Source organism: Macaca mulatta, chromosome 11 (assembly GCF_049350105.2).
Source record: "Macaca mulatta isolate MMU2019108-1 chromosome 11, T2T-MMU8v2.0, whole genome shotgun sequence".
In the NCBI taxonomy this organism is placed as follows: domain Eukaryota; kingdom Metazoa; phylum Chordata; class Mammalia; order Primates; family Cercopithecidae; genus Macaca; species Macaca mulatta.
In genome coordinates, this window is record NC_133416.1 from 34,662,370 (window position 1) to 34,686,624 (window position 24,255).

The following is a 24,255-nucleotide window of genomic DNA, read 5'->3' on the forward strand; positions in this document are numbered from 1 at the left end:
AGTGGCGTGATCTCGGCTCACTGCAAGTCACTGCAAGCTCTGCCTCCCGGGTTCATGCCATCCTCCTGCCTCAGCCTCCCAAGTAGCTGGGATTACAGGTGCGTGCCACCACGCCAGGCTAATTTTTTTGTACTTTTAGTAGAGATGGGGTTTCACCATGTTGGCCAGGATGGTCTCGATCTCCTGACCTCGTGATCTGTCCGCCTCAGCCTCCCAAAGTGCTGGGATTACAGGTGTGAGCCACTGCACATGGCTTTTTTTCTTTTTTTTTTTTTTAATCTTGAGACAGGGTCTTGCTCTATTGCCCAGGCTGGAGTGTTATGGCACCATTATGGCTCACTACAGCCTTGATGTCCTGGGCTTAAATGATGCTCTCACCTTACATTCCCAAGTAGCTGGAACCATAGGTGTGCACGGCCACATCCGGCCAATGTAAAAATAATTGTGTGTGTGTGCATGCTGAGATGGGGTTTCCCTATGTTGCCCAGGCTGGCCTTGAACTCCTGGGCTCAGCATCGTCCCACCTCAGCCTACCAAATTGCTGAGATTATGGGTGTAAGCCATGTGCCCAGCTTGTGTTTGTGTCACTGCAAGACCGGCTTGCAATAAGCTGAGATAGTGCCACTGCACTCCAGCCGGGGTGACAGAGTGAGACTCCGTCTCAAAAAAAAAAAAAAAAAAAAAAAAAAAAAAAAAAGCCAGGCTTGGTGGCTCATGCCTGTAATCCCAGTACTTTGGGAGGCTGATGCAGGTGGATCATGAGGTCAGGAGATCAAGACCATCCTGGCTAACATGGTGAAACCCCTTCTCTACTAAAAATACAAAAATTAGCTGGGCATGGTGTGCGCCTGTAGTCCTAGCTACTCAGGAGGCTGAGGCAGAAGAATTGCTTGAACCTGGGAGGCGGAGCTTGCAGTGAGCCGAGATTGCACCACTGCACTTCAGCCTGGGCAACAGAGAGTCTCAAAAAACAAAGAAAAAGAATACTTAAATACTGTATTGGTGTGTAAATTATATCTTTAGTATGTAAGTTAAAAGACAAAAGGCAAAACTCCACCTGTCAAAAAAGATTTTTTAATAGGAGGAGGGGGCAGTGAGTGGAGTAAATAAATGGAGAGACATGCTGTATTCATGAATTGGAAGGCTCAGTATAGTAAAGATCTCAGTTATCCCACATTTATATAAAGGTGTAACACAATTCCTATAAAATCTCTAGCAAGATTTTTGTAGCTAAACACAAGATCATTCTAAAGGTTTACATAGAAAGCAAAGTAGTAGACTGGGTATGGTGGCTCACCCTGTAATCCCAGTGCTTTGGAAGGCCAATGCAGGCAGATAACTTGAGTCCAGGAGTTTGAGACCAGCCTGGGGTAACATGGGGAGACTTTGTTTCTACAAAAATACAAAAGTTAGCCAGGTGTGGTGGCTGTAGTCCCAGCTACTCAGGAGGCTGAAGCAGGAGCATTGCTTGAGCCCAGGAGACTGGCTACAGGGAGCCAAGATTGTGCCATTGTTCTCCAGCCTGGGTGACAGAATGAGACCCTGTCTGCGGGGAGAAAAAGGCAAAGTAACTAGGATAGTAAACAGTTTTGAAAAAGAAAAATGTATGTGGGATCACTCTATTCACTTTTAGGATTTATTATGTCACTACAATCTTCAAGACTGTGATATTGGAAGAGAGATAGACAAATAGAGGAAACAGAATATAGAACCCAGAAATACGCGTGCATAAGTACAGCCAGCTGGTCTTTGACAAAGGTGCAAAAGTATTACAGTTGAGGAAGGATGATCTTTTTAACAAATGGTTATAGAGCAGTTGGATGTCTGTGGACAAAAAAATAAAAATACCTCAGCCCCTACATAAAAATTAGCTCAAAATAGATCATTTATTAAAACGTTAAACATAAAACTGTAATACTTTTTTTTTTTTTTTTTTTTTTTTGAGACAGAGTCTCACTTTGTCACCAGTCTGATGTGCAGTGGTGCGATCTCGGCTCACTGCAACCTCCGCCTCCCGGGTTCAAGCGATTCTCCTGCCTCAACCTCCCGAGTAGCTGGGATTACAGGCTCGTGCCGCCACACCCAGCTAATTTTTGTATTTTTAGTAGAGACAGGGTTTCACCATATTGGCCAGGATGGTCTTGATCTCTTGACCTCATGATCCGCCCACCTCAGCCTCCCAAAGTGTCAGGATTACAGGCGTGAGCCACCGTGCCCAGCCAAAACTGTAATATTTTCTAAAGTAATACTGTAATACTTTCTAAAGAAAACATAGGAGAAAATCTGATAAAAAGTTCTTAGCCATGACACCAAAAGCATAATCCATCAAAAAAAGTTGATAAATCGAATTTGATTGAAAGGAAAGGCTTTTGCTTTGCAAAAGTCTCTGTTAAAAGGTAGAAAAGACAAGGTTTAACCTGGGGAAAAAACCACTTGGAAACTCTGTAGTTGACAAAACATTCTATCTAGACTATTTAAACAGACCTCAAAACTCAACAGTAAAAAGCAAAAATCAATTAATTAGAAAATGGCAAACAACATAATGACATGTTTCCCCACAAAGGATATACAGAAGACAGACGAGATAAGCACGTGTGAACACTTATGATAATCATAAGGCCTCGCAGTTATACTTCTGGGCATTTATTCCAGAGAAATGAAATGTTAGAGCCACACAAACAAGTTGTACATGAATGCCCATACCAGTTTTATTTGTAATAGCCAAAACCTATGAACAATGAAAAATTTTGTTTTTTTGAGTCAGAGTCTTGATCTATCATGCAGGCTGGAGTGCAGTGGTGCGATCTCGGCTCACTGCAACCTCTGCCTCCCGGGTTCAAGCGATTCTCCTGCCTCACCCTCCCAAGTAGCTGCGATTAGAGGGGTGTACCACTATGCACAGCTAATTTTTGTATTTTTATTAGAGACTGTGTTTTACCATGTTGGCCTGGCTGGCCTCAAACTCCGGACCTCAGGTGATCTGCCCGCCTCAGCCTCCCGAAGTGCTGAGATTACAAGCGTGAGCCACCTTTCCCACCAAAATGTTCTTTAATACATGAATAGCTAAACTAACTGTGGTACATCCACACAGTGGAATTCTGTGCAGCAGGACAAAGGAATGTGAGATTGGTACCTGCAAGAACTTGAATGACTGTCAAGGGCATTATGTGGAGTGCAAAAAAGTAATCTCAAAAAGTTGCATACTGTGTGATTCCGTTTATATAAGAAACATTCTGTAAGTGACAAAATGGTAGAGTTGGAGAACAGGTTAGTAGTTGCCAAGTGTTAACGATACTGGGGAGCAGGGCATTGGGTGTGATAAAGAGGTAGTTCCAGGGAACTCTGTTAGAATGATTGTCTGTATTTTAACTGTGGTGATGATTACACAAATCTATACAAGTGACAAAGTGGTATAGAACCAAATACATTGTAGCAATGCCAGTGTTCTAGTTTTCATATTGTGTTATGGTCTTAGAAGATGTAATGATCAAAGGAAACTGGGTGAATGGTACACTGGACCTCTCTGTCATGTTTTTGCAACTTCCTATGAGTCTGTAAGTATTTCAAAATAAAAAGCTAAAAGATATATCCAGACTTTAGACCTATGCTGTCCACTAGCCACAGATTGCTTTAAAAATAACATCAGCCAGGTGCGGTGGCTCATGCCTGTAATCTCAGCACTTTGGGAGGCTGAGGCGGGTGGATCACAAGGTCAGGAGTTCGAGACTAGCCTGACCAACATGGTGAAATCCCATCTCTACTAAAAATACAAAAATTAGCTGGGCGTGGTGGCTTGCACCTGTAATCTTAGCTACTCGGGAGGCTGGGGCAGGAGAATTGCTTGAACCCAGGAGCTGGAGGTTGCAGTGAGCCGAGATCATGCCATTGTACTCCAGCCTGGGTGACAGAGTGAGACTCCATCTCAAAAGCAACAACAACTACAACAACAAAAACATCAGGCCAGGCGTGGTGGCTCCCGCCTATAATCCCAGCATTTCGGGAGGCCCAGGTGGGCAGATCACTTGAGGTCAGGAGTTCGAGACCAGCCTGGCCAACATGGTGAAACCCTGTCTCTACTAAAAATATATAAATTAGCTGGGTGTGGTGGTGTGCACCTGTAGTCCTAGCTACTTGGGAGGCTAAGGTGGGAGGATCTCTTGAACCTGGGAGGCAGAGGTTTGCAGTGAGCCAAGATCATGCCACTGTACTCCAGCCTGGGTGACAGAGCGAGGCTATCTCAGAAAACAAACAAACAAACAAACAAAAAACTAAGTTAATTGAAATAAAAGAATAAAAGTTAATTTCAGTTCCTTGATCACACAAACCATGTTTCAAGTGCTCACGTGGCCACCTTATTATATACCATAATTATAGAACTTTCCATTATTGCATAAAGTTCAATTGGGCAGTCTGCTTTAGATAAAACCCTCTACAGTAGTGCCAGTTGTCACATGTCTTGGTACCTACACATTTCTTAGAGAACAGTCTCAAATTTATAAATCAAAATAATTGTCTATACCAGTAAGATTAAATAGAATAAATAAATTTAACAAGCATTTTTTTAAACAGTGCCATGACTTTCAAGGCCACATTCTATATTTTAATGAACAAAGGAAATGAAGTATTTGCTTCATGTTTGAAATAGGAATAAGGTGTTTTTCCTTATCTGCCAAAGTAGTTGCTTTTTCCGTAATCACAATATAGCATATTTAGGAGATGGCAAAACAGAGACAGATGGGTAGGGAAAAGAGAAATTCTGGCATGAAAAGTATTTTGAATATCCCATACTTCTTGTTTTCTATTTCTTAGTGACCAGCTTACCAATGGTAGCTTACCATTGCAGAGGAAGTGTGATTTAGCAACCAGACCTTAAACCAAAATTCTATTTCTGGCTCGAAGTGACCTTGAGGAAGTTACAAATGTGTTCTTCTCATTTGTACAGCGAATAAGCAAATTAAGATCAAAGCAACTCTTGCTGAGCGGACTGTAGGACTGCAAGATATGTTACTCTAAAATGATCCCACTATTCCAGATTATATATAAAATGATTTGCTTACAAGTAGATTAAATGCAGAGTTTTCAGGAATTTAGTTATGCAAAAAATCACATGAGGTAGAAAGAGGAACTTTACCAGGCATAAAAATTTTTAAGTTTTGAGTTTGGGGGGAAAATACAAGAAAACGACATATTTTAAAAGTTTTTATTTCATCCCAGGTTGACAAACTTTGGGAGGATAAGCAGACATTCTGCACTTTAGAATCAGGTTTTGAAGTTTAAATAGTTGAGGATTTGCATTCCAGACCTGCCATTTACTATCTGGAAAGTTACTTTCTCAGTTATAGATGATGTGTAGATTTTCTCAGTTTCAACACCTAATAATGACTTTTTGTTGAGGTGGTTATGAGGAGAGCACATAGCAACTTAAGTATACTGCTATGATTACTGATAATCTTAATTTTATCAAGATACGGAATATAATAGTGGTATTAGGAAAATATGAATAGCTTATGGTATTCTCTTTTTATGAAGCTTTATTTTTAGCCATGTGATAATTTTTTGTGGGTAGCATACTAATTTTAGCTTGTAACAAATTGGTTAAAATCGCAGTTCCTAGAGCCATTCAGAATTTTAAGTGTGTGTGAGTAAATTGATCAGGATCTCTTGATTTAAAGCCAGTAGGGATAAATCTGTATTTTGTAAAATCTAGAAGGCAGAGAATCTGTGCATAGAACTCAGAAAAACAGCACAATCACACATCTATGAGTGCAATTTTATTTCAGTGTAATCCCTGCAGCAGTTTTCTACGGCTAGATCCATGTAATCTCTGACTGAATAGTGAAAGGTTTAGTCAATTGTAAAGATATATAAAAATCTACAATATACAATGTCAAATTATCAGAAAATATTCCATATAACTTTTCTTTTCTTTGCCCTCCAAACTGCCAAAATATTGAAAAAGAGGTCAAGAACAAAAGGCAGCATACTCATGAGGATCCTTCTGGCCCTGGTTCCCAGTAGCAGTGCAGGACAGTTCCAGTTTTAGCCCATATGGTCAGTTTGAAGTTTCCTGCAGTACTTTTCTGAACTAGAGAGAGGGAACCAAAAATGCTGACATCCTCATTTGACATCTTCACTCCAGCCTGTGTAAGTGCCAGCACTTCCTGTATAAAACCTATCCTGACTGTAGAGGACACCCCCAGCCCTCAGCTGACCTGGATGAGGATGATGGCTGGAATTGGTGAGGTTTGGAAAGCATGAGCCCTCAGATGGACACCACCGCAGTATATGAACATGCTGTGTCTTATTCCTATACCTTTCACTTCATAAAGATCAGCTTTTAAAGTTTATGAAAATAACATCCATTGACAGCAAGTGATTGTTGGAGGTAGGTTAGTAGCTCTCAAAATCACCACTCCATTGCAGTATTATACTAGATTATGGTGTGTTCAAGAAAGAGTTAATTATTTAGATGTATATTGCCTTAGAAATTACACCAAAGAAGATCCATTGGAAGCTCTGAATTGTACATATCTTGTCTCCCTCATACAGTATGGCTTTATCTTGACTGCCTTATCAGTCTTGGCCTCAATTTTCTTATCCACGCAGTGGGAGGATTTCTAAATGGCTTAAGACTTTATGATGTTAGTGTTACTTCTCCAAGTAGTTTCCTCCATGCTTCCACTTGTTGGTTCATAAGCTATATCAGGTATCTGTTTTACTATACCCATCAAAATTTTCTCACGTACTCTCAAAATGCTTTAAGGTAATACACAATTTTCAGTTTGTTATTCTTGTAGAAACATAATAATTTTAAGAAGTGATATTATAAAGTTGAACTGAGTCTAGGTATTATGGTTTGATTCTGACTTCAACATTTAAATATTACATGAAAAGGGACATTTGTGTTATTATGTAAATGTTGAATTTACATGGTCATTAATGTTTAGGTGTGTTTGAAACATCTGTTATGTGATAAATTAACTAAAATAACCCTTTTAGGCTAGGTGCGGTCGCTCATGCCTGTAATCCCAGCATTTTCGGAGGCCAAGGCAGGTGGATCTCCTGAGGTCAGGAGTTCAGACCAGCCTGGCCAACGTGGTGAAACCTCACCTTTACTAAAAATACAGAAATTAGCCAGGCATGGTGGCGGGCACCTGTAATCCCAGCTACTCTGGAGGCTGAGGCAGGAGAATCGCTTGAACCTGGGAGGTGGAGGTTGCGGGGAGCCGAGATCACGCCACTGCACTCCAACCTGGGTGACAGAGGGAGACTCTGTCTTAAAAAAAAAAAAAAAAAAAATTTCCCGTTGTATTTTTTAAGAAATAGTGCCTTGCTCTGTCGCCCAGACCGAGGTACAGTGGTATGATGATAGCTCACTATGTAACATCAACCTTCTGGGTTCAAGTGATCCTCCCACCTGTTGAGTAGCTGGGATGACAGGCACGTGCAGTAACACACAGCTAATTTTTTAAAATTTATTTTTGTAGACATGGGGTCTCACCATGTTGCCTAGGTTGGTCTCTAGTTTCCGGCCTCAAACATAAAACATTCATTTTAATCCATAATTTTAATTTATAGGCATAACAAGGATGAGAAATTTGCCTACCAATCAGTGTCTTCCTCTTTTAAAAACCTGACATGTTTTTCTATAGAAATTACTTGGGATTGCTAGGTAACCCGCATAGCCATTCCTGGAAAAAAATGGAAGGCCCTTTTTTGCTTTTGGGAATATGGAGAGTATCCCGGCCCGCGGGATAGTCCGAGTAGGCCCTGGAGGAGGGGGTGGGAATTTGGGGAACAAGAGACACGAGAAATGGAGACAAGACAGTGCTCTGATCAAGTCTCGTTTAATGGCGGTAATGCAGTGCCTTATATACATTTGGAGGGGAAGGGGTTGGGCTAAGGCGGAAATGATCTCATTGCTGAGGGCGTGGCCAGGTTAGTTTCGGTTTCTCCGGTCGGACGTCATGTTGCGCTTGCGCTATTAAGTAACAATTTTCCCGGGCGCGGGAAAAGTGAGTGAAGAAGAAGCAGGAAGAGCGCCATCTTTAATGAGGTATTAGTACAGGGGAAAAAAGGCAAAGATAGGGAGAAGGTGTGGGGTGGAAATGAATATAGCTCAGGCATTTAATCCTCAATTATTATTCGCTATGGCCGGGGCGTGCAGCTCTGGACAGGTCCCCCTTTTTATATTTTTATAAGAAAACCCCTCGGGAACTGCGCCTGTCTTAGGTTGGGTCAACTCACCCCCACCTTCTAGGCCCGTCATGGGATAAGGCAGCAGCAAGGGCGGCCCTCCTGTCTTAGGCTCCGATGGAGATAGTGTCCTCTTACCCGTCATTGACTGTCCAGTTCAGCACACAGGGGAGGTGGTCTTATTAAGGTAAATAAGACTCACCATTTTCAGTCATCTCAAGGCGATGATAATGGACCTGTATAGGTTTGGCCTGGAAGGCCTCAATTTGTTGTCTGACAAATGCCATAAGCTTATTAAGGATTATAGGCCCGAGAGTGAGGAAGAGTAGAAGAGTGAGTAAAGGACCAAGAAATGGCAGGAGATAGGGGAGAAGTCCATCGAGTCCAGTCCATAGTGGATTGGCGGCCAGGCCTTTTCTGCGCTTTTCTAGTTCTTCTTGCAAAGTTTTTATCTTATCTCTGACGATTCCGGATTTGTTGGCGTAAAAACAGCACTTTTCCTGTAAAGCCAAACATATCCCTCCCTGTTCTGCCGTTAACAAATCTAGACCTCTTCTATTCTGGAGAACTACTTCAGCTAACGAGTCTACTTGGTCTTGTAAATCTTGTATAGTACTGGATAAGGTCTGTACATCTGAGATTAATTGATTGGATAATTTAGTATATTGGGTTAGTGAGACTCCTAGGCCTGTGGCTCCTGTAGTAAAAGCAGTGGTGATTCCTAGTCCAGCCAACAAGGGAATAAATTGTATGGCTCATTTCGGTCTATAAATAAAATGTTCAATAGCGGGGATGGGGATAGGTTCATCTCCAGGGATGATATCAATGTCGGGGAGAAGAGTGGCCAGAACACAAAGCCCTGTCCAATTTGTAGGTAGATACGTATATGCCATGTTGTTTCCACAAACGAAAACCGAGCCATTTATAGCACACAAAGGGTTGGTGGCATTGATTATGGAAGTACAGTTGCCAAACACAACATAGCCTAAATCAATTTCTTTAGTGTTGTTATATGATGGTGAAAAGAGGCAAGAGGAATTAGAAAACGTCATCGGTTGAACTAAGGGGGGGGGGGGTAATAGGACAGGAATTATTTACTAAGGATTCATTTGAGTAATTGACATAGGGCAATGAAAGGTTAGGTATGGCTAGAGGAATAGGGGGGCCCATTTTAAGACAAAGCCAACAATCGTGGGCCAGGCTTCTATTGGACATTTGAAGTAAATTGTAAGCAGCATTGAGGATATCAAAGGTTTGGGCATCGAGCCTAAAATTATTTCTAAGCTCAGGCAGGGCTAAAGGGTGATATTGAAGTTCAGGATATGAAGCTTTATGAATTTCTTCTAATTTTTTCTGGACGGTTTTAATTCTTGCAATATCTAATGGGCCTCCTCCATCAGAAATGTGAATGGGGGCGGTAGTGCTCCAACAAACAGGCTTTCCTTTTTGGCCGTTACAAGGAGATTGTACAAGTTTATTAGTGGATCCTAATACTTGTACGTCATTAATGCCTCCAGTTTGTGTTTTTAGTAACGTGGCCGTATAATATGTTCTATTGCCTGATTTGCATTGTTGATAGGATGTATAACAGGAACTATGTACAGAAGATTGGAAAGAGCTACAAGGGCATTCTAGGAGCGGCCCGTTAGGTGAGGTATCTCTTGGGGTAGACTTACATTTCCATAACTGGTTTGGCATTAGGTAAGCTCTCTTGCCCGTGCAGGTCACCTGGGTGATTCTATCTGATGGAGGTTCAGATATTTGTCCCCCTCTGCAGTCACAAGGCTGGCTGTATTGTTTTCGTAATAATTCTTTTGCCTTACGAGGGTCACCAAAACCTGCATAGACTGTCACTATGTTGTATAGAGCGATTATTCTCCAAAGGAATTTCATGTTAGGCTTCATTTCCTGAAAAACAAGAAGGAAAGAACTTCTCAGGGAGATTTATCTTCCCTGGACTGACAATGGTTATGATTTATTTGTCTTACCAATCTTTCAGGCAGCCATCTGGCTGCATCATTTTTTTGTGAGAAGATGCATACTGAGCCTCTTCCCCAAATTAAAACTGGATCGGGGCCATGCCATGAACTATCAAGTGGATCTTTCCATTTTACCATTGCAAACTGTTTTTGAGATTCAGGATGCCAGAAACGGTCGGCAGCCGATTTTCCATGACTGTCCAAATTTAAAAAATTAAGGATAAACAGGGCATGATTGAGTATGTTTCTGGGGGTACCCTTCACGGGGTACCAGCTCCCCCCTTTTAATTTTGTGATAATAGTTTTTAATGACAGATGAGCTCTTTCTACTATACCTTGTCCTTGGGGATTATAGGGAATGCCTGTGGTATGTTTAATTTGTAGGGTATTACAAAATTGTAAGAAGGTTTTGGATATATAACCGGGGCCATTATCTGTTTTGATTTGTTTGGGTATTCCTAAAATAGAAAAGCAGTGTAATAAATGAGCTATGACATGTTTGGTGGCCTCTCCTGTTTGGAGAGTTGCACTGATGAATCCACTATAGGTGTCTATGCATACATGGATATATTTTACTTGACCGAATTCTAAGTGGTGAGTAACGTCCATTTGCCAAATTTCGTTGGGGATGAGTCCTCGGGGGTTAACTCCTAGATGGGGAACAGGTAAATATGTTATGCAGTTGGCGCATTGTTTAACTATTTGTCGAGCTTGTTCTCTGGTAAGTTTAAACATAAGTCTTAAGTTTGGGCGTTTAAATGATGTAAGGCATGTGCTTTTTGCGCTTGTTGCAAATTGTCTGTAGTGACTGTGGCTATGGTTTTTGTTGCCGTGTCAGCTGTTGCGTTACCTTGTGTTAGAGGTCCCGGTAATCCTGAATGTGCTCTAATATGCCCAAGAAAAAAGGGAGTAGTCCTTTTTCGGATAAGTTGTTGACATTGTAAAAATAGGTTAGCTGTGTCTGAAATATGTTTAATTTGAGACACGGTCTCTAAGAGGGGTATTGAATGAGCCAGGTAGGCGCTGTCTGTATAAATGTTAAGTGGCTGACAAGGAAAAGCTGATAGTGCTGCAAACAATCCCCTACTCTACGCCATCTTTTAATATCAATAGTTCCTTCCTGTGGGAACCAAGGGCAAGTGTCTTTTACAAAATCAAAAAATTTAAACAAATCATTACCTTTAACCTTTACTCCTCGTATCTTTAAAGCCTCTTTTAATTGTCCTACATATATTTGATGTTGGCTTAATTCTTGTCCCATTTCGGACGCGTCACTTACCTTCGATTCTGACGCGGCAGGTTCCCGCGGTGATCGGAAGAATTTGACTCCTTTTGTCTTCGTTAGCGGTCGACCGTCCTTTGGCGTCCTCTTCCTCACGGAGTCCCTCGTTTCCAGGCCCCACGTTGGGCGCCACGTATCCCGGCCCGCGGGATAGTCCGAGTAGGCCCTGGAGGAGGGGGTGGGAATTTGGGGAACAAGAGACACGAGAAATGGAGACAAGACAGTGCTCTGATCAAGTCTCGTTTAATGGCGGTAATGCAGTGCCTTATATACATTTGGAGGGGAAGGGGTTGGGCTAAGGCGGAAATGATCATTGCCGAGGGCGTGGCCAGGTTAGTTTCGGTTTCTCCGGTCGGAGGTCATGTTGCGCTTGCGCTATTAAGTAACAATTTTCCCGGGCATGGGAAAAGTGAGTGAAGAAGAAGCAGGAAGAGCGCCATCTTTAATGAGGTATTAGTACAGGGGAAAAAAGGCAAAGATAGGGAGAAGGTGTGGGGTGGAAATGAATATAGCTCAGGCGTTTAATCCTCAATTATTATTCGCTATGGCCGGGGCGTGCAGCTCCGGACAGGAGAGCTTATACGCAGTTTCACTATTCAGCATTGCTTGCACTATTTCTTACAATTTTCTGATGTCTGTCAGAAAGAATTCCGAGATCTTTTATGACCAATTTTTTTTTTTTTTTGAGAGAGTCTCTCTCTGTCGCCCAGGCTGGAGTGCGGTGGCGCGATCTCTGTTCACTGCAAGCTCCGCCTCCCGGGTTCAGGCCATTCTTCTGCCTCAGCCTCCTGAGTTGCTGGACTACAGCACCCGCCACCACGCTCGGCTAATTTTTTTTTTTTTTTCTATTTTTAGTGGAGACGGGGTTTCACTGTGTTAGTCAGGATGGTCTCGATCTCCTGACCTCATGATCCGCCCACCTCGGCCCCCCAAAGTGCTGGGATTACAGGCGTGAGCCACCGCGCCCGGCCAAGACCTATTTTTAAAGGGAAGTTTGTTACAAGCCTAAATGCCATAAATGTAATAAAGTCACGTGCATTTGGCGTCATACTTCCTAGTCCACCCCCAGTGTTCTAGAGCTCTCTCACTACATTTTGAAACACCTTCGTGGAATTTTGAAATGCATTACTTGCGTAGTTCCTTGAGGCTGCATCACTGCTAGAAGAAGACTTATGAAACAGAACTCTGTACTTCCCATTAGTTAGTTCTTTATCATGTTGAACACTAGAAGTGTAAGTGTCTAGTGTCTAAATACAGAATGCCTATAGTTTCTACCAATAAATTATGGATCCAAATCCTTGCTCCAGAAGCAGGAAATAGGTTAATCAGAAGACTGCTGGATGTTATGAAAGGAATCTTTTATGGGGGGCTGTGAGTATTGTTTTGCAATTGCCATTTCTGAAATATCTTAGCTTAAAACATTTGGATTTTTTCACTATGCAAAGTATAAAATAAATGAAGTAACAGGTATTTCTCTTTGTTCACTATTAAGTGACAGTAATTTGTACCATTATGGAAAAATTACTGTGGATTTTCTTTAGAGTAATTCAGTGCTGTGGTTTTAGCACAAAGGTGTGTTTTTTCTTATCTTCATGATCCAGGAACAATTACTTGAGGGAATGGCATTTCTCCCTGTGAGTTTGTGGCACAGAGTGTTTCCTGAGAGTAGTGGAAGTAAGTGCAACCACTGTTGACCCTTGTCATCTCAGTCTTTTTTATTATAACCTCTTTCCTTCTACTTTTTTCACTTGTCTTCTATTTCTAATATTTAAGATTTATGCTTTAGCCAGTTTCTTAAAACTTGTGTACCTAATATTCTCTTGGTCATCAATTATTTGAGGATAAGAATTCCCCCTACTGTTAAAACATTAGCAAGGTACATTGGTAATTCTCAGGCTTAAGGATTTCTTGAAATAACATTATCTGATTTATTGGGATCTGAAGCATAGTTGACTCGACTAGATACTTCTATCATTGTGGCTTAAGTGATCTTGTAGTCTTTTATATTTAACTGAAAAACCATTTTAGGTGGATGTTTTTGTTCAGAGAAACATTTTAAATTTTAAACCAATATTTTTGTTGAGTAGGAAGGAGAAAAAAGTAAATATCCAAGTATCAGCTACTATAACATTTTGAGGTGTTTTTCCTCTTTGTACCTATCGTTTTGTGAAACTGAGGCTATACTGTGTGTGGATTTTGAATTATGCTTCTCCCTCTAACCCCCACCAAGTATCATTAAATTATTTCAGGTTACTAAAATTTCTTAGGAAATATCCATTTCAGTTGCTGTACTCTATTCTGTTACAGGGTAGTACCTTAATTAACACATCCACTATTATTAGATATTTAAAATTTTTCTAAATTTTGTTTTATAAATAACCGTGAGAAGAACATGAATTTGTAAGACTATTTTGCAAGGTGCCTTTGGTTGGGGGGAGTCTCACTGTAGTTGTATTCTTGATTTTAAGATATCAATAATAGCTCGACCTTAGATTTTTAAGCACAAACATTGAATTAGGATTTTAAACACATGTGTTGGGCATATATTTGTTTAAACTTATGAATATTGCCCTTTTTACACTTTTACTTCTATGTGACAGGTAGCGATGTGCTTACCATTTTAAAATTTATGTTATTATTGTTGTTGTTATCATTATTATCATTTTTTAAGAGACATAGTCTTACTCTGTTGCCCAAGCTGGAGTATAGTGGCCTGTTCTCGACTCACTGCAACCTCTGCCTCCTGGGTTTCAGTGATTCTCGTGCCTCAGCCTCCCAAGAATGACAGGTGCATGTCACCACGCCTGGCTAATTTTTGTGTTTTTAGTAGAGATGAGGTTTTGCCACGTCGGCCGGGCTGGTCTTGAACTCCAGACTTCAAGTGATCCGCCTGCCTCGGCCTCCGAAAATGCTGGTATTACAAGCGTGAGCCACCATGCCCAGCCAATTTATATTATTTATTTATAGAAACAAGGTTTTCTCACTATGTTTCCCAGGTTGGACTTGAACTCCTGGGCTCAAGCAGTCCTCCCACCTCAGCCTCCCGATAGCTGGGACTATGGGCAAGTACCATCACACCTGCCTTAGCCATTTTAAAAATGTGGATTCCATTGCTTTTTTCAGAGAGACAAAGTGGAATGGAAGCCATAGAACTTATTCAGATAGCTGGACCCTTGAGAAAACTAATAGAGGACTTCAACTAAGACAAGCTCTTCTATGTTCCCAGTCTTATATGAATGAAAACTAGATCCATGCATAGGAGATAAATCAAGCCTGGGCTGTGAAAATGTTGGTAACTGGAAAAACAGAAATTCACAAAGCTTTTGGCTAGTTTTTCTTTGTTTTATTAGGTTATCAATGGCCTTAGATTTTCCCAAATAATTCAGCCACAGAAAAAAAAAAAGAGAGAGAGAGAGAAAAGGCTTTTTGTTTTTTAACATTGTGACATTGTAAAAAGTTTCTGTGTCACAGACTTGCACCAAGATGGTGTACTGACCTTTCTTGGGGAATGAATAGAACTGAGTTTAGAGTACTTTGAGTTACTTATAAATTCTTAAGTGTGCCTTCTATTTAAAACTTACAGTCATAAAGATAATAATAGAAGAGAAATAGCTAGGGTAATATGATTATACGGTCAGAATTTGGAAGTTTGAAGCCTTATCTTCAAGTAATTTTAGACCAGAAAATTTGAGGTGTTTTTTTTTTTTTTTAATTTGACTTCAAGATCTCAGGGGATTTCTTTTTTTATTTGCCCATTCTTTGTGTTCCCTTTGTGAGCTTAGATGGTGTAGTATAGGCAACAACCTGATTTTTTTGTTTAAAAATACATTATCTGATTTGTATTAAATCCCAGATATATGTTAATATTAAAAAATAAGTTGGCTGAGCACAGTGACTCACGCCTGTAATCCCAGCGCTTTAGGAGGCCAAGGTGGGCAGATCATGAGGTCAGGAGTTCAAGACCAGCCTGGCCAACATGGCGAAACACCATCTCTACTAAAAATACAAAAATTAGCTCGGTGTGGTGGCGCTTGCCTGTAGTCCCAGCTAGTCAGGAGGCTGAGGCAGGAGAATCGCTTGAACCTGGGAGGCGGAGGTTGCAGTGAGCTGAGATTGTGCCACTGCACTCCAGCCTGGGTGACAGGGTGAGACTCTGTCTCAAAAAAAAAAAAAAAAAAAAAAAAGTAACAGTGGGATTTATTATAGAACCTATATTTTATTCTCTGTGATAAGTAGTGAGTATATTCATTTGTAAGACTAAAAGTAGACTCAGAGTTAGTCTGAAAACCACACTAATTTTTTTTCCTCCTGTATTTGCCTTCATTTTCTTTTCTTTTCTTTTTTTTGTATTTCATGCATCTCAGCCTGTCATATGCTTCTCTTCAGTGTATGCCTGTAGTGCACATAAGTCTTCTAAGGATCAACTTTGTAACTGAACCAACTGGACTCCTGTCCAGGAGTTTATACCCTTCTTGGCATCTCTCCTGCCCATTTGTTTAATCTTTCCAACTCATTTGATCCTCTGGTATTAGAGCTGACAGCTGCAGTTGCATATGGAGTTCATAAAGTAGCTGAATAATCAAATGTCATGACCCAGTTCTTGTACAGTTTCACTGATGACTAAATCAACAACTCTTTTCATATTCAAGTGGTAATGATCAAACTGCATAATTTTCTTTGGAAGTTCACGTATATTCAATGAGTAGTTTTACCTCCTATGTCTTTCTATAGCAGAAATGCTACAGACTTATTTGGCAGGTCAGGTGGAACATTATCTTGATTTTACAGTTATCTTGATTTTACGAGAGGAAAGTTTGTGTATAAAAGGGGTTGATGATTGATTCTGAGTGATATTGTGTCTGCGAACTCCTTGTATTATTGCTTATTGAGCACCTATTAGACACGGTGGTTTGTGTTATATACACATTATTCCTGATCCTGAGAACAATCTTATAAGATAGGTGATAAGACCCTATTTTTCGTGTGGAGAAAGCAAGCTCAATGAGGTTATTTTATTTATATTAAAAAAAACAAGACTTTGGCCTATTAAAAACATTTTTTTGTCTTGTTAAGTTGTCCGAGTTCTTCATGTATTCTGTATGTCAGAGATATGAGCTAAACGTGTTTTTCTCCTCTAAGGCTTTCTTTTTCATACTTGGTATCCTTTGAACAGTTTCAGTCTTTTCCTTTACCGTTAGGTCTCTGTATCCTGTTTTAAAAACTTTGCCTACCTGAAGGTCATAAAGGTATTTTCCTATAGTATTTCCAGAAGCTTTACTGTTTTACCTTTCACATTTAGGTCTATGACTCATCTGTAATTGATCTGCGTGAATGATGAGAGGTAGGAATCAAGATTCATTTTTTTTCCCATTTGGAGTGACTATCCTTTGCCCACTATATTTTAGTGGCAACTTTGTAATCTCTACAGTTTTGACTAAAAATTCTGACATTTGACATTTCCAGAATCTAAACTATCTCAGATGCTTTTTGTAGTTTTTCTTAAATTGTCTCAGGCATAGACTATGTTTTCTATTTTATCTAGTATAGTATAGTGAGATAAAATAGAAAATATATATTGTAGGAAAAGAGATTTTTATCAGTCTTTTTTTTTTTTTTTTTTTTGAGACAGCCTTGCTCTGTCACCCAGGGTGGAGTGCAGTGCTGGGATCTCGGCTCACTGCATCCTCCACCTCCCAGGTTCAAGCAATTATCCTGCCTCAGCCTCCCGAGTAGTTGGGACTGCAGGTACCTGCCACCACACCCGGCTAATTTTTGTATTTTCAGTAGAGACAGGGTTTCACCGTATTGGCCAGGCTGGTCTTGAACTCCTGACCTTGTGATCCACCTGCTTCGGCCTCCCAAAGTGCTGGGATTACAGGCATGAGCCACCACGCCTGGCCTTATCAGTCTTTTTTAATGGGATGGCAGCAGCTGGGATGTATACATTCCTGCAGGGAAAGAGAAGGAAATGGCTTCACATTGCTAGATGGAAGCAGTATGTGTGTCTGTGGGTATAATCTTCCTAGCTGCACTTTTCCCATAAATTTCTTTCTACTAAAAATCAGGAAAGGTTGGATTATAGTTCCTTTCACAGGAGTGAAAGCAAGTATCAGAGGAGTCATCCATTCAAAACAGAGTTCTTCAACTGCAGTATCTGCTGTGTTCTGTGTGTGCGCTGGGGTGTCTTTTCAGTCAGTCTACACAGTTCACCAGACTGGAGACCTTTTACCCTGCCTGATTTGTTTTGTTTTACTCACTCTTTTCAATGACCCATTGGATTTTTAAGTAAGCACTGAGGTAAAGACTTCCATGAAAGACTTTTGGTTTTGGCCGGTACGAAGAGTAATGGATGCTGGAATACCTTCTGCCAGTTAAAAAATAAAAATAAAAAAAGAACAAACTATAAAATTGGAAAGATATATAGGCATTATAGGAACATATTAGAAACAAATTATGAAGATATAAGCTTCCACCTTAAGGAAATAATTAAACTCTAAGTAGAGAGAGAAAGGTCAAATAGCCCTACATGTACTAAAGGAAATGAATTTGCAATTTAAGATCTAGTAAATAATGCCATAGTGCTGCCAGTCCAGGAACCGCACTTTGAGGATCATTGTCTTAGGCTTCTGAGGTCTATAAGCCTCTTTTAATTGTCTGTGTGTGGTATAACATTCTTGGTAAATGTTTGTTGAATAGAATTGAGAGCATGACATGGTACCAGGTACAGAAAGTCCCATCCCTTGAAACACCTAATAATTTTTTTTAACCTTTTTTCCTTGGTAAGGAACTTTTGTCCTTCTCTCTAATGCATTTCAGAAAATGTGTGTTCCTGCTGATACGGTAAAGGTTTCATTTCTTATGTTTGTGAAACTATATCTGAATAAGAATGCCTCAGGGTTTCCTTGGTACATATACATCGTATACGTCACTATAGCCCATCATGAACATTGTGAGCTATAATGTTCCTAGGTATGCTACTTTAACTGAAAATCTTAAATCCTGTTTTATACGTTAAACCAAAAGTAACACTGATCCTCTTTCTAGCAATGGCAATTTGTTATTTTGGTCCAGGGGCAGCGGAAGTGTGGACTGGATTATGTCTCTGCATGTTTTTGCCATTTCTCTGGCATTACAGTTCCTTCAGATACTGCGTTGTCCATTTTTAAAAGAAAAGAACCAAATTATAGCATCCCAATTGCTTGTTAACATTCATGAGTTTTATCCAGCATGAATCACTATTCAGCTGATGGTTGAAAATTTTCTAAAGTGAACAGCACTTTGGAGACTATTAAAAGCCTTTTTAGAAAGATAGTGACTCTGGACAATGAATTAGCTTAACTTGCAGGAGGAAAGTGTACATCAGCTGACAGGTCTTCTTTGAATCAGGTGGCAAGCCTTCTTGGGCAGAGTGTTTATTTAAAGAAACTTGAAATGAATGTATTGACATTTATTGGGCTGTTACAGAAATTAGGTTCATAAATAGTGCCAACCTCTATGAAATAAAAGTTAATTAAGTGGCTTAATTATACATCAAAGTCTCCTTTTAACCGCAACTACCTGACATGATTGAGAAAATACAAAGCAGACTCTTCGGTCGAAATCATTTCGTAAAAGTTGTTACAGAGCACAATATTCAGAAAAACCCTAATTCTGATATGTGTCACACAATACCTTTCAGAAATGCACCAAAATGCTGATTGTGATTATGTCTACACAGTGGTTTTATAGTGGATTTTAATTTCTTCTTTTTATCAAAACAATTGATGTTAGTTGCAACTCATATTTTAAATATACTTACAAATATGTTCCACAGAATGTGTCTTTGAAATTGCTATAGTTTATGATAAAAGTGTTAGAGCAGGATGTACAATATGCTGCTTTATAAACATAATACATTTGTGATATATTCATGTGTAGAGGTATATGAATGTATACCAAAATGATAGGAAAAGGTATCATTGGGAGTTACCTCTAGATGATGGGAAATAAGCTATGTTGGTTATATTTTTGGTTATTTCTCTTATAATTTTTAAAATAAAACCTTAATTCCTGGTTCACAAAGTTTTTTAAAAAGCAGTCGCAGCAAGCATGGGAATCAGTATTTCTTCTAGCTTTAGCAAAGGTGAAAGGCTGGTGCTGCGCCACCTCGGGCAGCCTTGCCTTCCAGGAACAGACAGTGAAGGTGGAACAGACTCTAAGAGAATGTAGTTGGATGCTTATGGACTGGGCAGCTATTATGGACACCCAGGCCTGCTGACTCTATTTCAGTTTTCAAGGTGAAAACTCTGGTCTGAGCTCATTGCACCCGGTTGGGATTTAGATGACTGCCAGATTTAGGTCACAAGATGTCTGGGTCACAGCCAGGAAGGTAGAAATCTAGCATCAAAGTCACTGGGCAGTCAGCGTCCAGCTACCTGGCAATATAGCAGAGAAATAGGGAGATATGGAAAAAGGAGTTTTTGTTTTCCTTTGTTTTCCTTAGTTTTTTAAATGTTTCACTTGATTTCCAGTTTTGTTAAGAATGGACTTCTCTTTCAAGTTTCCTCAAAAAGCATGGAGAAAGTCAGTGACCTCTGCAGGGTCCTCATTGTCTCCCAGGCTGTCACACCGCTTTCCTTTGAGCCCTACTCTGTTGTCCTGGAGAAGGTGTGGTAATCTGATGAGCCAGGGTTATTAGTCCTGGGACATAGGCTTCCTGTCTGGCAGCTCATCAGGACTAGAAAGCATTCTTGCTGCTTGACCTGCTTCAGACACTTGTCACCCACCTCCACTCCATTAGCTCAGATGTGTCAGTGACCCAGGTCCACAGTTACCTCCTGAATAATCAACAGTGGTGCCGCCCAGGCTTAGCGTTACCTTCATGCCCAGCCGTTTTTTATTTGTTCCTTCAACAAAGATTTAATGAGCACCTACTGCGTGCCAGACACTGGAGATTTCTTGGTAAACAAGACAAAGCCCCCTGTCTGTATGGATTTTACCTTTTAGGGTAGGAGCCATAAATTAAAGCAAGGGAAAAAGAAATGTTCAGTATAATGTTGGGCAGTGATACCTTAAACAACAAGCAAGGCATTGGAATAGATAGAAAGTGACAGAGGTGGGAATAGTACTATTTTTGATAGGGTGGTGGGGAAGGAAACACCTGAGGAAGTGGCATTCAGCAGATTTGAATGAAGTGTATTGAAGAAACAAGAGGAAGATCTGGATGAAAATGTCTTAGGTAGAGGGAACTGCAAATGTAAAGGGTCTGAGGCAGGAATGAGCTTTGTAGTCAAATTTCATCAGGGAAGTGTTTTTTAAGAGTTGGTCTAGCTATGTTGCCCAGGCTGGAGTGCAGTGGTGCGATCAATGCAGCTTCAAATTCCTGTGCTCAAGCAATCCTCCCGCCTCAACCTTGCGAGTAGCTAGGACTACAGGTGTATGCCACCACACCTGGCTAACTTTTTTGTTGTTGTTGTTGTTGAGATGGAGTCTTGCTCTGTCGCCCAGGCTGGAGTGCTGTGGCTGGATCTCAGCTCACTGCAAGCTCCGCCTCCCAGGTTCACGCCATTCTCCTGCCTCAGCCTCCCGAGTAGCTGGGACTACAGGCGCCCGCCACCTCGCCCAGCTAGTTTTTTGTATTTTTTTAGTAGAGACGGGGTTTTGCTGTGTTCGCCAGGGTGGTCTCGATCTCCTGACCTTGTGATCCGCCCGTCTTGGCCTCCCAAAGCTGGCTAACTTTTTTATTTTGTTTTTGTAGAGATGAGATCTCGCTATGTTGTCCAGGCTAGTCTTGAACTCCTGGGCTCGCCATCCTCCCTCCTTGGCCTCCCAGAGGTGCTGGGATTTTGCAAAGAAGTGTTAAAATACCTACACAACTGTTCATTGGACCAATTTGTGAGGGATGGTGAGGTCTTTTACCCACCTCCAGCCATATAATCAGTAAAATATTATTTAGTTTGCTTTCTTATTTACAGAGATTAAGAGCTTCTAGCCATTCAGTCGGATTCCATGTCTGAACTGATAACTTTATATTTTAACAATGAATTGCTGTGCGGTAATATCTAAACACATTTACTGGTGATATCTGTTTTTATGAACATCTGTTCAGTGAATATTTATTGATCTTACCCGATTTATTAGATGTGATGGAGGAGAGAGCAGGGCACAGAATTGCTGATGAAAGAAGTGTTCAGAATCCTGGAGAACCAGGAGAGCTGGTTATGAGAAGGCCAGGGAGGAAAGGTCAAGAAAGAGGGCGTGATTGGCACCCAAGAGGGTCCAGGATGCGAGAACTGAACCCGACCTATGGGTTTGGAGCTGAGATGTTACTGCTGGCCTTGCTGGGAGCAGTGTCAGTTGAGTGCTGGGTCAGATATATGTGGCTGAGGAGTGACTAAGAGGTGAGAAGTGACTAGACCTCCCACCCTTTTGATAAGCATAGAAAAGCAAGAAAGGAATGAGCTTAGACAGCTTGACAGTAATATGAATGGGGCCAAGAGGTTTTTTTCGTAAGAGACTTCTGTGTTGTTTTTTCACGATAGGAAGTCAATTGTTTGACATTCTGTCTTCACAGAATAGAGTCCCCCCACCCCCCATTTTTAAACCTGCTTAATACTTCTTATAGCTGCATAGTTTTCCAGATATTCAAAGAGGTTTCACCTACATGATCTCATTGATCTTCCTGAGACGATGGTACCAAATATTATGCCTGTTTATTTCTTAAATGAAAGCCTCAAAGCTCAGAGATTGTAGCTTAGAAATCACCCTGCTAACAAGTTGTTTTGTCACATACTCACATTCACAGAGTTTGTGAACCTATATTCACAGCATTAACCAATCATGATTTGCCCCATATTTAACTGGTTATGCCTTGGTTATCTTAGAAAAGAACCCAGAGCATTTATGAAATAAAACTTGCAGGGCGATTAAGAAGCTTTTCAGGGCTGGGCGCAGTGGCTCACGCCTGTAATCCCAGCACTTTGGGAGGCCGAGGCAGGCGGATCACAAGGTCAGGAGATCTAGACCGTCCTGGCTAACACGGCGAAACCCCGTCTCTACTAAAAAATACAAAAAATTAGCCAGGCATGGTGGCGGGCACCTGTAGTCCCAGCTACTTGGGAGGCTGAGGCAGGAGAGTGGCGTGAACCCGGGAGGCAGAGCTTGCAGTGAGGCGAGATTGCACCACTGCACTCCAGCCTGGGCGACAGAGCGAGACTCTGTCTCAAAAAAAAAAAAAAAAGAAAAAAGAAAAAGAAGAAGCTTTTCAGAACCCCCTCCACCACCTCCTTCCATATCCTCCTGCACACACACATTGATCTCACCCGCCTTGCATATCACTGCTGCATATCTGTTTGTGTGCATGCATGTGCGCACACACACACTCTGCCTACCCTGCATACACACCCTTGCTGCATACAAAACCTCAAATTCAGTTATCTTCAAATGTCATAATTAGATGCACCTCAGTCCTAGTCTTAAGAGACTCTTGCCCACCAGGCTTGGCCACCCTCGCTTTTCTTTTTTTTTTTTGAGACGGAGTCTCGCTCTGTCGCCCAGGCTGGAGTGCAGTGGCGCGATCTCGGCTCACTGCAAGCTCCGCCTCCCGACTTCACGCCATTCTCCTGCCTCAGCCTCCCGAGTAGCTGGGACTACAGGCGCCCGCCACCGTGCCCAGCCAATTTTTTGTATTTCTTAGTAGAGACGGGGTTTCACCGTGTTATCCAGGATGGTCTCGATCTCCTGACCTCGTGATCCGCCCGCCTCGGCCTCCCAAAGTGCTGGGATTACAGGCGTGAGCCACTGCGCCCGGCCACCCTCGCTTTTCAATACTTGATTCTTTCTGGGATTTGGGCTTGGGGTAGAAAAGTAAAGTTAGGATTGATTTTAAAAGATCAGATGAGAGGTCATAAATAACTCCCTGGTATCAACAATAAACATTCAAGTGATCATTACATTTTTGCTGAATTTGCTTTCTCTCTTCAAAAATGCAACCCTGTAGAACTTGAGTGAAACAGTTTTTGTTTAAGTTTGAACCTAAAGCCATAGTTGTTTGCATGCTTTGGTCCTTTAGGATATTTTTTGAGCAGCAAGGATTAACCATTCAGCATTGGGTTTTATCAGCACAAAGCTTGAATTATACTTTTTATTCTGGCCTGATCTCAGCCCTAAAATATGAAGCGAAGGTTCATAATGTTGGTAATGTATTAGCTTTTGCAGAATGTCTGTGTGATATATCTTTGCTGTTTACCTGGTGCTATACATCTATCTTGTTAGCTCCTCTCCCCAACCCCCTACAACAAAAGTTAAATGTCTTTATTTCTCATACATATCAAAAACTCATCAAGAAAAAGGGGTAACGTATGCTTTTATGTCTGTGGAGTTTAGAATGGAACTTTGCATATTATTAGAAGCCTCATTTATAGAACGTTCTTTATTATTAGCCCTTTTTCTGTTTTACACTCCACACATATTTTAGATTTGTTAATGTAATTAATACATCTATATATGTTATACATATGTCTTACATATATCCTTGTAGAGTCTTCATTTTCATATATTTCAGAAATTTTCTTAAGGAAAGAAGAATTAAAATATCTAGATTTCAATTATCTATGAATCACTTTTTGAAAAAAAATGTGGATAAGAATTAAGAGTGTGGAAGGCAGGGCCTAGGTTGCTTGTGTAATTTCCTCCCACCTTTGTTTTAGAATCAATATTAAGGATTTGGAAGGAGAGGGAATATTACTATAATGAAGACAGTAACAAACAATCTAATGATGTAAAGAACTAAATCTCATTATTCTTATTTGACTAAGCCAC

General features: G+C 40.8%; 1 protein-coding gene across 2 annotated transcripts in view; it reads left to right on the top strand.

Annotated features, from left to right (window-relative positions):
- Positions 1-24,255, top strand: part of FGD4 (FYVE, RhoGEF and PH domain containing 4) — a 266,934-nt gene that overhangs the window by 85,846 nt on the left and 156,833 nt on the right. Inside the window, exon 1 of one of the 2 annotated variants that reach the window (XM_015151412.3) lies at positions 12,657-12,828. The exons of the other annotated variant lie outside the window; for it this stretch is intronic. Coding sequence (XP_015006898.2) covers positions 12,819-12,828 — 10 coding nt within the window. The 5' untranslated portion in view covers positions 12,657-12,818. Of the gene's footprint in view, positions 1-12,656; positions 12,829-24,255 lie in introns of those variants that run through there. 2 annotated transcript variants of the gene reach the window in all.